At 48.6% G+C, this 15,913-nt stretch overlaps 1 protein-coding gene across 6 annotated transcripts in view; it reads right to left on the bottom strand.

Moving 5' to 3' along the window:
* The window catches only part of GATAD2B (GATA zinc finger domain containing 2B), a 67,124-nt gene that overhangs the window by 14,516 nt on the left and 36,695 nt on the right, over positions 1 to 15,913 (bottom strand). For 3 of the 6 annotated variants that reach the window (XM_081841031.1, XM_081841032.1, XM_081841029.1), the window contains 4 exons: positions 10,010 to 10,339; positions 2,188 to 2,320; positions 1,090 to 1,221; positions 219 to 350 (listed from right to left, as the gene is read on the bottom strand). In XM_081841031.1, the coding sequence (XP_081697157.1) occupies positions 219 to 350; positions 1,090 to 1,221; positions 2,188 to 2,320; positions 10,010 to 10,338 (726 nt within the window). In that variant the 5' untranslated portion in view covers position 10,339. Of the gene's footprint in view, positions 1 to 218; positions 351 to 1,089; positions 1,222 to 2,187; positions 2,321 to 4,094; positions 4,292 to 10,009; positions 10,340 to 15,913 lie in introns of those variants that run through there. The other 3 variants (XM_081841030.1, XM_081841033.1, XM_081841034.1) reach the window with 3 other exon arrangements.

Here is a 15,913-nt window from a genome sequence, read left to right as displayed (position 1 = left end):
GATCTGGTTTGAACAGCACAGGCAAAAGGCTTCCTGGGAACTGCTTTATGAGGGGAGCCGTCGATCCGGAAAGGAGAATGTTAGCCGCTTTGAGACTCCTTAAAGGGAGTGAAAGGCGGGATATCAAATCCAAACTCTCTCTCTCTCTCTCTCATACCAGAGGCGCTCAAGAGATGGGACACAGAAAGGGACACGCTGCCATGTTGCAGGCCTCTTACCTGTAATGTTCGGAGGTTTTGGGGCTCAACCCCTTGAGCTCCAGGCCGGGAGGGAAGTTTGGACAGAGCCTGCTGTCCGACATGGGCAGGAGATGGCTGGACAATAGATGCTGCGTTTTGGACAACTGGAGTCTAGAGGAGAGAAAGAAAATAGGGAGATTAGAGTGATTGGGATGCTCTAAAGCTCTCCATCTCTGGAGCAGAGTTTTGTTGGCTCAAAACTGGAGGCAACGTTCACTTTACGCAAAGATAAAACTTACACTTCTGGAGTAATGGGGAGGTGCACCCACTTTGCAATGGTGGGGGGGGGGGCAGCCCAGTTAATAGGCCCCTGGAATGCCCTGTCAGTCAGGTCTCAGAGACTGCGGGAGAGCATGCATTGCAGGGACTGGCGATGCCAGTGGAGACAAGTCTGCTTGGGCAAATGGGGCACTGCCCCCCCCCAATCTCAGCCAGCCCCCAGCCTCACAACAAGCCCAGGGGATATTTTTGGTTGTTTCCTCCTCCCCAGTCTCCATTCTACCTTTGTAGAACTCAGCAGGGAGGAGAGGAGGAGGATGGGGAACAAAACTATTATTTGATGGCTCTGCTTGCCCCCATCTCTCTGGTGCCACCTGCTGTTGGGCTCCTTGCCTTCTGCCCTACCAGTCCCCAATGGTCCCTGGCCACTTCTGGGTGATGCCTCTGAGAATCTCTGTATACAGAGAGGGAAATCAGCGTCACACACCCATGGTCTCCTTGCTCCAATGAGCAAAGGGTGAAGGACGGATCCAATGCGGCAGCTGACATTTCCAAGGCGCAGTGTTGTGCCCTGGTGGGAAGCCTGGGAGCCCTCCTGTGTTTCGCCAGAATGGCCCCACCCAAGCCTTACCTTTTGCACCACGTTCTCCTTCTGCAGCTGGCTCTGCCGTAGCTTCTTCAGCAGCACCAGCCGGGCCTCCTCCAGCCGCAACTCGTCCCGCAGCTGCTTGATGAGCTGCTGCCTCTCCTCAATGCCTTTGCCCTGTGGTGGAGGAGAGGGAGAAAGGAGGGTTAAGAGACACTTGCAGTTCGGCTGCCAGCCCACACCCATCAAGCAGGACTGCTTGGTTTGGAAGCACCACTCTTTGGCAGTGGCCACCACGATCAACAGCCAGGGACGATGGGAGTTGTAGTTCAGCAGCGTTCTTGGACTCCAGCTCCCATCAGCCCCGGGCAGCATGGCCAATGGTCAGGGATGATGGGATTTGCAGTCCATTTGGAGAATGGACACATCCCCTGTTCTGCCAGGAATCACGCAGCTACAATTCTCAGAAGGGTTTAACAATTACAGTGGTGCCTCGCAAGACGAAAAGAATCCGTTCCGCGATTCTTTTCGTCTAGCGGTTTTTTCGTCTTGCGAAGCAAGCCCATTGACAGCTTATTAGCGCTATTAGCGGTCTAGCGGCTTTTAGCGATCAGCTGTTAAGCGGCTTATCAGCGGAACAGCTGATAAGCGGCTTAGCGGCTTAGGAAAGGGGGGGGGAGCGGAAAAAAACCGCGGGAACTCGCAAGATTTTTTCGTCTTGCGAAGCAACCCCATAGAGAAATTCGTTTAGCGAAGTGCCTCCAAAACGGAAAACCCTTTCGTCTAGCGGGTTTTCCGTCTTGCGAGGCGTTCGTCTTGCGGGGCACCACTGTAATCCCTCTTCTCAGGAAACTGGGAATTGTAGCTCTTTTAAGGGGAACAAGGGGCCTTCTAATGACTCTCAGCACCCTCAACAAACTACAGCTCCCAGACTTCTTGGGCCGGGGGAGCCATTTTAAAGTAGTGTCACAGCACTTTAAATCTGTTGCATGAATGTGGCCTGCAAAGACACTTTGCTGTGGTAGCTTCAAAGTGAGAAACAAACAGCCACCTGAAGAAGCATTCTGTGTGGCCTGAGAGCTTGCACACACACTTTTGCACCTTAAGGATGTGCTCAGTCCCTTGGCCTGAGGGGCCACTTACCTTGAACATTTCCAGATTGGCAGCCTTGAGCCTCTCTTCCATGCGGGAACTGGAACGGGGACTGGAGGCCTCATTATCAGAAAGGACAATGATGTCTGGCGAGGGGGTGAGCCGTCCCCTGTCCTGGTCACTGCTGAATTAAAAAAGAAAAGGATGGGGAATTATGAGAAAGATGCTGAGTTGCACATCTCTCTCTCTCTCTCTCTCTCTCTCTCTCTCTCTCTCTCTCTCTCTCTCTGCGACCCACAGTATGTAACGCAGGGAAGGGACCCTTTGGCCCTTCAGATGTTATTAACGCCGAACATCAGCTGGGAGTTGGGAGTCTGGCAATGCCTGGAAGGCCTCACAAGTTCTTCATCTCTGTTTTAATTTTTCAGAGTTCAAAGAGACATTCCAGCTGGGCAAAAACACTCAAAGAGAGTGAAGCAAGGCCCAAGGAAGGGCAATGCACAGGGAGAGGTGTGTGTGGCTGGGGAAGAGTCCTAAGCCACCTTTTCTCGCCCTCTCCAGGCCCGAGGCTGCCCAACCCTGATGCAGAAAGCCATGGAGACAGCAAACACTGGGGCTCATCTCTACCCAGGACAGATCATTGGCTCTATAGCCTTCTCTTCCGTGTCTATTTCCTTACACTTCTCTGCTGCAATACTGACTGGGATACTCAATTGTATCGGTGGGTGGACTGAAGGTCTGATCAAGAAGGCTGAATTTGTAAACATCTGACAGCGAGAAAGCAACATGGGTATGCTGGCGGTGTGTGCAGCGAATGTGGCCCCGTGACAGGGATCCTTCCTAGCCTTGAGATGCACCACACACTCTCTGACGCTAAGAGCTTTCCTGCGCACATCGTGCGGAATCACAACAGGTTCTAAGAATGTTAAGAAGACCCCTGCTGCTGGGATCAGGCCAAAAGGGCCCATCTCGGCCAGTGTCCCACTCTCACAGCAGCCAAGCAGGTATCACAGTGGGAAGCTTGCTGTAAGGACCCAAGTTCAACGGCCACTTTCCCCACCTGTGATTCAGAGGCATATTGGGCTGGTACTGTTCTAGACTGCAGGCCCCATGTGAGTGCCACAGCGTTCAATAAGAAAACACAGAAGCCTGCATTGCATGTAGAAAGCTAGCAAATCAGGGGGAAAGGCTGAAATCCCTTCCTTAGCCATGAATAACATGAGAAGAGCCCTAAGGCTAGATCAGGCAGCCAACCTATTGCCAGCTGAGCCCCATTGATTTTTGGCTGCCCATGATTTCACTGCACTGAAAGAAAACCAGCCTTGCAAACTGTCATTTAAGCTAATCACCTGTGGCGAGTCGGTGTGGCCTTCAGGCAATCAGTGGTGTGTGTGCGTGTGTGTGACCAAAAATGGCTCCTTTCTGTCACTCCACATATTGCTAGCCTAGCTGAGTAGGAGAGTGACGCTTGTGGATTTGTTTGCAAGCCAGGCTCTTTCCAGAGGGAAAATTAGCTGCTACTCTTATTCAAACAGGAATAAAAAGTCACATTTTCAAGATCCTGTTTTATATTAAAAACTTGGTGCAAGAGGGAGACAAGCCAGTGTGTCCTGAATTCAGGGGTGTTTGCTTGTTAACCCCACCAATTAACTGACAGGAGGTCAACCTCTAATCCTCAATTAACATGTAGCTGGCCAATTAATTTGGTTCAAGCAGGGAATTAGATTTTCTAGGAGATGAACAAGCCAGGCACCACGAATATTTCTGGTCCCTGCGAAGGAGCTGCACAACAAAAACGGGGGGAGGGAGCAATGAGGAAGACCGATTCTAAGGGGAATGCTCCATGAAAAGCCAGAAAGGGCGTATGGCAATAAATTTTAAACTAGAGAGACTGCAAAATAAAGAAAATGGGAGATATAAGAGAAGCCCCAGAGTTTTCACAGGGAAAGAGGATGTACCTGAACTCCATACTCATCGCAACCTTGGAAAGATTCTCCCTTTCAGGAAGGGATTTGTAAGCAGGGTCTGGGTCAAACAGTGACCTGGAAGTGGAATCGCTGGGCAACCAGCAGCGGCCGCCACTTCCTGTCACTTGGAGACGGGGCGATGTCATCCAGCGGTAACCAAGCGCTGCTGCCATGCTTTATGACATCACACAGGGCTTTTTTTGTTGGCAACTAACCCCCCTCCCAAAATCAGCGTTGTAACAGGAAAATTGTCTCTGCCCTTGACTTTGGCTGACCAATGGGCATTGTGTGTAAATTTATGCTATTGGCACAGTTTATTTTGTGCATACGACTAGGGCTTTTGTAAAATTAAGGCTGGGAGGGTGTGTGTGCCTCAAATACTAGAGAGGAACAGTTGAAAGGGAGGAGCAGAACAACTAGGAATGGGGCTAAAGGAGAGATGGAGGGCTGGGCAGAGCGTGCTCGTGAACATGCATATTCCCCCATGCACTAAGCATCAGACACACAGGCGATGTACACATTAGAATACCGAAACACAGGGAGATCATTCTCTCCCTGCCCCCCCCCCACATTTCAAGTCACATTTTAACACTGTCATACACAGCTGGCCGCCGACAGGGGTGCCTTCACCTGACGTGCATTACCTGATTTGTTTCCCTAGGCCTGCAACTCCTCCCAAAACTCCTATTAAGTGAAGCTGTCATCTGAGCATGTTCAATGGCTATCTCAAATGGACACACAAGCTTAACGGTGAGTTACTTTTTCAAATCGGATGGAAGCAGCTTTGAGGGAAAGCACACCGAACAACAGGACTTCTCAAGGGAGTACAGGATACATACGGCATTTGGCTCATGTCATGTGTGCTCGGCTTCAGAAACCAGCAGTGGGAGAGCAGTGGACGAGGAGTAAAGGGTAATGTGCACACGGCCACATATTCCCTTTGTACTAAGCCTCGAAAGCCACAACTTTTCTGTTTTTACACATTTGCAGCATTCCCAAGAGGACTAGATGCATGCTCCCACTAAAGAGGGAATTCTGAAAAGGTGGACTTCCATGTTATAAGGAACCCCGCGCAATATTCTACCAACTGATACAGAGGCCATACATTTTCAAAACCTCTGCCACCATGAGGCCCAAATGATGCCCTCCATGCTTTTCAAACTTTTCTCTGACACAATGAGGGATAGAAGCCTGAGGGGCGCTTGTAAGCCTCTAGATGAGAGCTGCACTTCTTAGATCCTGACAAGAGCAACAGGCCTCGGCTTCAAGACATTAGCATGCACTGTGCCTCAGGTATGAAAATGCAAGAGGACACCAGTGCACACACAGAGCTCTGTACAGTCAGAAGACGGACACATTAACTTCAAGCACACTGAAGCTCCACGAGCAATGAGACGGATTACGTTTCGGTATGACGGATTGCATCCCGCTAAATCCTACTCTAGACTAGACCCATCAAAATCACGGCCATGATGAACTAGAATCCATCAACGGTCTTACTCTGAGTAGGATTTGGCCTGCTTCAATCCCAATCTGTGTTATAAGCTTTGCCTACTCACTTCATGCCATGAAATCACTTCGTGGTTTATGAAAACTGTAATCAGGTCCTTAGCCTTTCAGTCATCATTTTTTTGTTGAAGCTTATTTTGGGCGGCGGGGGGGTGGGGGGTGGAGGGAACCAACTCCTTGCAATTATTTCTTCCTTTGACAGGGATCTTAGATTTTTCCCTCCCTCTCTCTATAGGAAAGTGGGACTGGTGTGGCCAACGTTGCACATTTCTCCCCCAGCACAGATGGCTTTATGTCACACTTCAGGAGGGGGGCGGGTGGAACAAAGCGTCAAGCACGCTAAACTTTAATCAATCTCAAGCGAGGGAAAATGCCACTCTGAAAGGAGACTGAGTGCCTGAAAAGGCTATTTTCAGAACCCATAGGTTCACATAGATCCCGACCTGCTCTGTAACCCTCAGCCTTTCACAGAAAGCAATAGATTTGCAAGGGGGTGGGAGAACTGTGGCTCTCTGGAGCACGCTGGACTCTCTGTTCCCATCAGCCCCAGCAGTCAGCATGAGCCAAGGGGTCATCGTGGATGATGGGACTCCAGGCAGACCTGGAGGGCACCATATTGTTGAGTTCAAAATGCAACCCCCCACTACAACTTCTTCACATGGTGCATAGCTGAGCCATGAACTTGCCCTCACAGAAGACAGTGGTGGCCGCCAACCAGGACGGCTTTAAAAGAGGACTGGACAAATTCACGAAAGAGAAAGCTATCAATGGCTACTACCCACAATGGCTGTGCTCTGTCTCCATGGCCAGAGGCCGCAGTGCTTCTGAATACCAGTTCCTGGAAAATGCAGGAGGGCTGAGTGCTCTCGTGCTCGGGGTCCTGCCTGGGGGTTTCCCACAGGGATCTGGCTGGCCACTGCAAGAACAGGGCGCTGGACTAGATGGGCCACTGGCCTGATCCTGCAGGGCTCTTCTTATGTTCTTTATCAATGCAACGCCTGTCCTCCTGCTTCTTAACTTCCATCCGCCCTAACCACTGCCCATGCTAGCTGCTGTCGGCCAGAATCTAACACCCTCTGAAAGTGCACAGATTTCCACACCCCTAGTGTAAAGAGACTGCAGAACTTCTCTCCCCACTTCTTTGGGGGCTTGGGGAAAGGTTGCGTATGCAGAAGTGTTGCTACAGGCATTATTTTACCTAGGGTGGAAAATACAGACTACAGTGGTGCCTCGCAAGACGAAATGAATCCGTTCCACGAGTCTCTTCGTCTTGCGGTTTTTTCGTCTTGCGAAGCACGGCTATTAGTGGCTTAGCGGCTATTAGCGGCTTAGCGGCTTTAAGAAAAAGGAAACAAACTCGCAAGAACTCGCAAGACGTTTCGTCTTGCGAAGCAAGCTCATAGGGAAATTCGTCTTGCGGAACGACTCAAAAAACGGAAAACTCTTTCGTCTAGCGGGGCACCACTGTACCCCACTAACCCCCGATTAACACAGAGACACAACTGAGCAAGATCCTCTGTGGTGGATTAATCTGTCCAGCTCTTCCAATTCCGCCTGCCTCCTCCTCTTGCCTGATGAGAGGGGTTACGGGTGGATGCTTTTAAAAGAGGATTCGGTAAATTCAAGGAGGAAAGAGGCTACCATCCACAATGGCTATGCTTTGCCTCCTCTAAGCTGCAGGGCTTTTCTGATGTTCTTAGGGGGTCTTCTCTGAGCAGTCGGTAACAGCCTTCTGCTAACCAAGCCCCGCACCCTGAGCTCCCCGGAAGATCCTTCTGTTCGAGTGCAAAGGGAACAAGAGGATGATGATGACCGGTGAGCAGGGGCGGAAGAGCAGATGGCAGGCAGGGAGCCTGGGCTGCAGCCATCAGCGCTGCCACCCGCCAAACAGAGTGGCACCCGTGGCGCTTCCTGCCTTAGAGACGCTTTGCTCCCTCCCACGGCTGGCACTGCGCCTCTGAGCTGCGCGAGTGACTCAGGATTTCACATCTTGAGATGGAGCCCATGTCAGTCAAACCTTGGGGCTGGTTGACACCTGTTCCCTCCCCCTGGACCAGTGATAAAGGCAGGGGCGGGCAGGCAGATTGAAGGATGTAGTGAGGGCCCCATGCACTAGGGGCAAAGAGACTACGGATGCGGCCTCCTGGGAGAACAACTGTTCGCAGTTTGGTTGGCCAGTGTGAGAACAGGATGCTGGACTAGAGGGGCCATTGGCCTGATCCAGCAGGCAAGGCTCATGCTTTTGTGCAATGCCCACTGAGCACAGCATTCAAAACAAAGCAATCAACTTGAGCAAACCCTTCCAGCAAAATACCAGAGCAGGTGAGATTTCGCTAAAGAAGAACTGGCATAGGGATGCTGATGCCAGACCACTCCAGGGCCTTTTGCCGCCTGAGGCAGTGGACAAGGTGGCAATGTCCCCCTTTCACACAGAGAAAGTGACTGGAATGGCTCTTCCTCTGTTACCGGCAGCATGACTGAACTAAGCCAGGGTATGGCTGGGGGGTGAAGGGAAGAGCTGCAGCTCGGTGACGGAGCACCAGCTTTTTGTGCAGAAGGTCGTGCGTTCAATTCCCAGCATCTCCAGGTAGGGCCGCAAATGCCCTTTGCTTGAAACCCCAGAGAGCCACTGCCAGTCAGTGGAGACAATATTGTGCTAGATGGACCAAGGGCCTGACTCGGTATGAGGCAGCTTCCTATGTCAGCTTCCATCTGAGGGCACTGCGTCAGCTTAGGGGTGCAGTGTGTGCCCCACACAGGAGGCATGACTCTGTCCCCTCCCAGGACCTCACTGCTATTGCCCAGCCTGAGACAGCCTATTCTATGTCCTTTTTAACTGTTTTCGTTTGTTATTATGGTATGCATTTTTGTGTTTTTATATTGCAAACTGCCCTGTCATCTTCAGACGAAGGGTGACATAGACATTTACTCAATAAAATAAAATAAATAAATAAATAATGGTAGGGCTGGAGATATGTGTGCATGCACACACGCACACACACACGTCTGTGTAAGAGAACACCACGTGAAATGAATTATATAAAAACCACAACTTCAGAGACATTTCATAGCATATTGGAATCAGGTGACATTGACAAAGGATGGATGTCAAAATACTGGCTCTGGAGGAAGCCCCATGGGTCTTATACAAATAAGTTCTACTCAGAGTAGTCCCACTGAAATTAATAAGCCTGACCCAGATCCATTAACACATCTGCTTTGTCAATTACTGTGTTCCTCTGAAGAAGAAAAAAACTGAACAGAATGTGATTGGCAACAACTCCCCTCATTGCCTTTGGGAAAAGGAAAGGCCTTGGAAGGGGCACCCAAAGCAAATAAATTAAATAAGCGGACCACAATTATAGTAAGCATGACTATTCTAAAGTGATGAGTTCTATTTGCATCATTAAAAAATCTCATCTAGCTAGGAACATGGGAATCTGCCACATTCGTCCATCGAGCTCAGTGCTGTCTACACAGGCTGGCAGTGGCTTGCCAAAGTTTCAGACATGTAATGTTCACAGTCTTAAGACATTCCACACGGTTGCACCGTATTGACAAGAACAAAAAGGGGAGATAAATAGAACCTTGAGCCAAGGGTGCTCCTATCCTTCTTAATGACAAATAGGAAACTCCCTCCATACCAGGTTATGTCTAGCTGCTTTGTTCTTTTTAGATGACATGCAAAGACATACCCCTTTTCCAAGCATTTGGAGGGAGAGGGTAGTATGGTTTGGATGGATTTGATGAATTTCTCCCACAACTGTACTGTCATTTTATGGTGCTGCTTTTTTTTAAACGTTGCTGTCATTTCTATTATTTGCTCATTATTAGGTTTGTATTGCTCTCTCCCCTCCACGAGCAGCTCAACGTGGCATATGTGGGTTTCTCCCTCCTTGTTTTGTCCTCACAAGAACCCTGCAAAGTAGGCTCGGTGGAGAGATATCAATTGGCCCAATGTCACCCCAGTGTGCTTCATGGCTGAGTGGAGGGTTTGAACCCTGGTCTCTCCCAGGTCCTAGTCCGACACTGTCTGAGCGCTACACCCCACTCAGTGTACTGAAGTTTTTATTTTATCTTCAGTACAGAGCCCTATGACTGTAGAATGAAAGGTGGAATAGATATTCATTCATTCATTCATTCATTCATTCATTCACTCACTAGCTTGCTCCACTCACCAACCAAGACCCCCTGCCATTCCCCCCACATTAACTCCCTAGTGCTTCCCCTTCCTACCCCATGCAACCACTAAACTCAATTTTCTTGGTCTCTTTGGTTTTTCTTCATGGAAACCCAGGATAAGGCACTACAAATCCTCCAACGGGGCTGCATGATGACAGCCTTACATATTTATGTATATAGGAAGATATACATGCAAACACAAAAGGGCTTCCTACCTTCTCTTTGCGCTCATGTCCACTGGCTCCTCATTGATGTTTTCCTTCCCCGGCCTCCCCGAAGACCGGCTGTCCGTGTGGGGCCTCATGTTCCCATTCAGCTTCTCCTCATAGACCTTCAGGCCGTCCTGCTTGACGGGCAGCTCATGGGGCACCTCGATGCCCGCCAGGTCCTTCCTCTTGAGCAGTGCCAGCATCTTGAGGCGCTCCATGGCCTCATGCCCTTCCATCTTCAGCCTCTTGGCCAGGACGTCATCCCGCTCGTCGGCTTGGTCCAGGCTCCGCTTCAAGAGATTCAGGCGCAAGGCGTCCTCTGTCATACGGTCCATCCTGCCATGGTAAGGGAGAGCAGAGGATACGTCAGGGGGGAAACAATGATGGCAAGGATGTGACACTCAGTATCACACCTCCAAAGCCAGGAAAGGGGAACCTGTGGCCTTCCAGATGTTGTTGGACTACGGCTCCCTTCACTCCTGACCATCGGCCATGCTACAGTGGTGCCTCGCAAGACGAAAAGAATCTGTTCCGCGATTCTCTTCGTCTAGCGGTTTTTTTGTCTTGCGAAGCAAGCCCATTGACAGCTTAGCGGATTAGCGCTATTAGCGGTCTAGCGGCTTTTAGCGATCAGCTGTTAAGCGGCTTATCAGCGGAACAGCTGATAAGCGGCTTAGTGGCTTAGGAAAGGAGGGGGAAGTGGAAAAAACCCGCGGGAACTCGCAAGATTTTTTTGTCTTGCGAAGCAACCCCATAGAGAAATTTGTTTAGCGAAGTGCCTCCAAAACGGAAAACCCTTTCATCTAGCGGGTTTTCTGTCTTGCGAGGCGTTCGTCTTGCAGGGCACCACTGTATTTGGGGATGAGTGAGAGTTGGAGCCCAAGAATAACTAGAGGGCAACGCCCTGTCCTAGGAAAAATTACACAAAAGGAGAGTCCATTCAGTAGCTATTGGCCACAATGGCTAAAAACACCGCCCCCCAAAGTGCAAAATAAGTCAACCTCTCAATACTCATTGCTGGGAACAATACCAAACCAAACCCTAGAGGGCTGCTGCCTCCACACCCTGCTTGCGGGCTTTCCAGAGGCACCTGGTGGGCCACCGTGCAAAATGCCATTTGCATGGCTATGGTTTGAAGGCACATGGTTTCCCCTTTGCAGAAGCCAATCAGGCCTGGGTCTGGTCTGTGCCTGGATGGGATACCTCCTGAGAACCACATGCAAGCTGCCTTGGGTTCCAGGACTGGAGGAAAGGGAGGATATAAAGGTAGGAAAATGAATGAATGAATAGAGAGGAGTTTTCAAGGAAACTAGCAGTTTTCAAGTTTCTTTCATTTCTAATCCTTAGTTCAGTTATTTTCACATTGCTTTGTGATTTGCCTTCACGAAAACAGATCAGAATTCTAGAGTGCGCCGCTCCCGGTATACACAGTTTTGGATGCAACTTTGCCTAATACACACGTTTGCAAAGCAACTTCCCCTAATATGCATGCCTGTATATTATTTTCACTGATAGGTGTACAGTGGTGCCCGCAAGACGAAAAACTTGCTGGACGAAAGGGTTTTCCGTTTTTCGAGGCGCTTCGAAAGACGAATTTCCCTATGGGCTTGCTTCGCAAGATGAAAACATCTTGCGAGTCTTGCAAGTTTTTTCCCTCCCCCCCCTTTTTCTAAGCCGCTAAGCCGCTAATAGCCGCTTACCCGCTAAGCCGCTAATAGCGCTAATCCGCTAATAGGGTTGCTTCGCAAGACGAAAAAACCACAAGACGAAGAGACTCGCGGAACGAATTAATTTCGTCTTGCGAGGCACCACTGTATTTTTATGCACACTTGACCCCACTTGCCCAGAGAACTGTGTTGCAAAATTCAGTGAGGTGTGAATTTTGCAAGACGGCTGTTTTGATTCACGTATTGTTTCAGAAAGTGCAATTTAGGTACTTTCACCTTTAAATGCAAACCAAACAGAATTTGTCCGTCATCCCTAATGGCCTCCCCCCCCCTCCCCTCAGAAAAAGTAAAATACAGTTCTTTGGACATGTACTGACATTTGACAGCCTTGCATGCACGTCCTTAGAAGACACTAATCCACAAAAATCTCTCACTATATCACTTGCCCACATATTTTTTAGGCACTCAGCAGTCTAAATGAGTGAAGCTTCTGCTGGAAGCAACCACTTGTTTGCCATAGACGAGCCAAGGTGCTACATATGCCTGGGAAGCTTTTGAGAAGAACGCTAGTCCTGATACACTATCTGTTTTCCTTTATAGAGAATTGTTGGGTTCCTCTTGGGCTGGAATGGGAGTTCGGACATTTATTGCTTTGTGAGTGGCTGTATATGATGTGGATAAACGAGTAGCTTTAAAAAGCAGCTTGCTTTTACAGTGACATTTGAGACAGGATTTCGAGGACAGGAGTGTAGCAGACTCATAATGAGTGTATCAGAACTAGAGATGTCAGAGAAGTCCATCGAAAATGGAAACAGAAATTGCTGGTGCCTGCTTATTCGTCCCATGCCCAGAATAGAAATTAAATCCATCAAACAACAACATGTATTCGCCATTTTCAGCCCACAAAGTATATATAAATGAGCAGTTCCTCATCATTCATACTGTGTTTCCCTAGCATTTATAAGAAAGATGTGGAAACAAGTCCTTAACGACATCAAATCCATAAATTACTTAAATAAGTATGTTAAACAGTGCACAGCAAGGCAAGTAACATAATATTCGGCAGAAACTGAACTGCAGTGGAATAGAAACAATGCTGAATGTGACAAAGGCAGGTGGAAACAGAAATCACCCTCGTTCTTACATCCCTAATCAGAACACATGAAGATGCTTGGGAATCAGACCGTCTCCTCTGATTGGTGGGAGCTGCCTGCCAGTCTCGGGTTTGGAGGTCTTTCCCAGAAATGCCTGTTTCAATGGAGATGCCAGAGGATGAATTTGGCTTCCTCCACACAAATCCTGTGCTCCAGAACTGAGCAGTGTGCCTGTCCCTCCATTTTTCTATCTCATCTCCCTTCCCCGTTTTTGCTCCCAATGTTGATGGGATTCAGTGTATACTTTTCACACGTCTTTGTGTTCTATAGTGAAGGTTTCTCACTTGACAATCATTTACAAGTGCATTACATAACATGCAATCAAAAAATAGATTCCTAATGATTTGATGTTGCTGAATAGGCTCAGAAAACTCTATGCGGTCTTCTGCTGAAGCTCAGGACATCCTCATTCTTGATCCGAGTCTTGCTTAACATGGTACCCTCTGGATGCTGCTGAACTCACAACTCCTGTTAGTCCCAGCCACAGTCAGCATGGCCAGATGTCAGGGATGATGATGGGAGCTGGGAGCCTAGCAAGATCCAGAGGGGCTGGGGAAGGCTGGGAGAAATAAAAACAATACACTGAGCCTCGGCAGAGGATAGCAGGATTTCCCACATTGTGGCTGCCATCCTTTGATCTCGGGGGCTCCATGGATGACTCAGTGCAACCAGACCAAAGAGACACAGCTCTGCTGCAGTAAGAGATTAATAAGAACCCAAGAACATAATTAGAGTCCTGCTGAACCAAGCCAGTGCCCCATACAGTCCAACATCCTGTTCTCACAGTGGCCGACCAGATGCCTGTGCGAAACCATAAAGCAGGATAACTCTCCCCTTTTGTGGCTTCCAGCAACTGGTATTCAGAGGCCTACTGCCTCTGACGGTGGAGGGAGAACATAGCCGTCATGGCTAGTAGCTGTTGAAAGCCTTCTCCTCCATTAATTTGTCCAATTCTCTTTTAAAGCCAAAGTTGGTGGCCATTACTGCCTCCCGTGATGCGTTGTGTGAAGAAGGTATTTTATCTGCCCCGAATCTTGCATCATTCAGGATGTGCCATCCACTCTAGTGTTATGAGAGATGGACGCTAAAAGCTATGACACTAAAGGCTCAGCCCCTGGTATAGACCAGAGAACCTTAGGGTAACGGAGGACCACCATAAGTGACTTATCAGAAGCAGGTTATCCTTAAGGCACTCAGTGCCCAAGTTGTTTAGGGCTCTGAGAATTAACAGAAGAACTTTGTTCCTGGTCCAGTAAGCAGACTGGTAGCGCCAGGACACATCAAAAGCTGCGGTCGAGCCTCTGTGAGAAAAGTGGGGTATAAATCTTCACGAGCAGCAAAACCGGCTCAATAAACAATACGTTGGTATGCTTTCATCTGTCCTCAGACAACTTTTTATCACAGCCCTGAAGGCAAACCTCCCCCACCTCCGGAGCAGGCTTGGCTGGGAACGCATTTTGGAGGACAAGCCCGGAGCCAGAAGACAGTCAGGCATGCAGGGACATGTTTAGAGGGAAGATGTGCATTGCAGACTCTGTGTGTGCGCGCGCACACACTTAAGTGTATGTCTCAGAAACCAGTCCTTGTCAGGTGATTAAATCATTCCACTGCTGATTAATCACCTCCTTGTCTAACCAATTCATTGATTCCATTTTGATAAGGTTGCCTTTTTGACAAAAAAATTCCAACACAGAAGCCTTCTTTAAAAAAGAAAAAGAAGCTTAACAAAAAAGGAGTATTTTTTTTAAAAAAAACCCACCACTCTGAGTTAGAATGAAACAATACCTTTAACAAAAATAGCCTCACAAAACTGGCATGTGGGTACTTAACACCAGCCCCACAAGCTAAAATTCAGCTAAAAAGAGTAGAATTGTACCTCAGCTACTGTATTACACATTTCAAAGCTTGCAAATGTGCTGCTGGATTAATCCTAAATTTGCTCAGAAGCAATTCTCACTGAGTCCAAGGGGGCTCAGGCTCAATTTAAATGACAAATTAAGTCTGTAGTCTTAGGAACATAAGAGGAGCCTGGCTGCTGGATCAGGCCAATGGCCCAACTAGTCCAATGCACTGTTTTTGCAGAGTCCAACCAGATGCAAGCAGGACCTGGGCACAAGAACCCTCTTCTTTCCTGTGGTTTCCAGCAAGTTTAATCAGCCTTTTACAGCGGAAGCCGAGCACAGCAACTGTGGCCATTAACCACTGAAAGCCTATTCTCCACTGATTTCTCCAATCCTCTTTTAAAATCATCCAAGTTGGTGGCCATCACTTTCTCCTGCGGGCGTAGTTTAACTATGCGTTGTATGAGGAAGGACTTTCTTCTATCTGTCCTGAATCTTCCAACATTCAGCTTTATTGGACACCCACGTGTTTCTTAGGATTACGAAAGAGGGAGGAAAACTTTGCTCTACCCACGCTCTCCATGCCATGCATAATTTTACGAACTTCTATCATGTCATCTCTTACTCGCCTATTCTCTAAGCTAGCATGTCCCAAATGCTTCAACCTTTTCATGTAGGGGAGTTCTTTATCTCAGTTGTTGCAAACTTGGGGTTGCTCCCGGGTAAATGTCTGGGGAAGGGCCGAAGACCATCTGCTTTGTGTGCGGAAGGTCCCAGGTTTAAAACCATCCATTTCTGCATGCAGAAGGCCAAGAGGTTCAATCTCCTGGCAGGGCTGGTAATATCCTACCTGAAACCCAGAAGAGTCACTGCCAATCGATATAGACAATAACAAGCTAGATGGACCAACAGTTGCTCAGTATAAAGCAGCTTCCTATGTTCCTAAGTGACCTTCATTTCTGTTTATCAAAGATGCCTGCAGCCAAATAATTTGGCAGGTTGGTAAATATCCCCCCCAGTAAGTTTCTATACCTGTGAAAAAGACCCTTCCTAGACTCCAGAGGAGATGGTTATGCAAACAGTTCCCAACAGAAAACCCTTGCTTTAATGGGGACTACGGAAACCTCAGTACAAACACCCCGCTGCTGTGCAAAGTTATTTTAATTGCAACCAAAGTTTGTTCTGACTGCATCATCTGGGGTTAGGGAACATGCGGCGAGGGGCACACCTATGTTCTCCTTTAATCCC

The sequence above is a fragment of the Podarcis erhardii genome (assembly GCF_964252035.2).
Source record: "Podarcis erhardii genome assembly, chromosome: 15".
NCBI classification, from domain to species: domain Eukaryota; kingdom Metazoa; phylum Chordata; class Lepidosauria; order Squamata; family Lacertidae; genus Podarcis; species Podarcis erhardii.
This window is presented reverse-complemented; position numbering and strand designations above follow the sequence as displayed.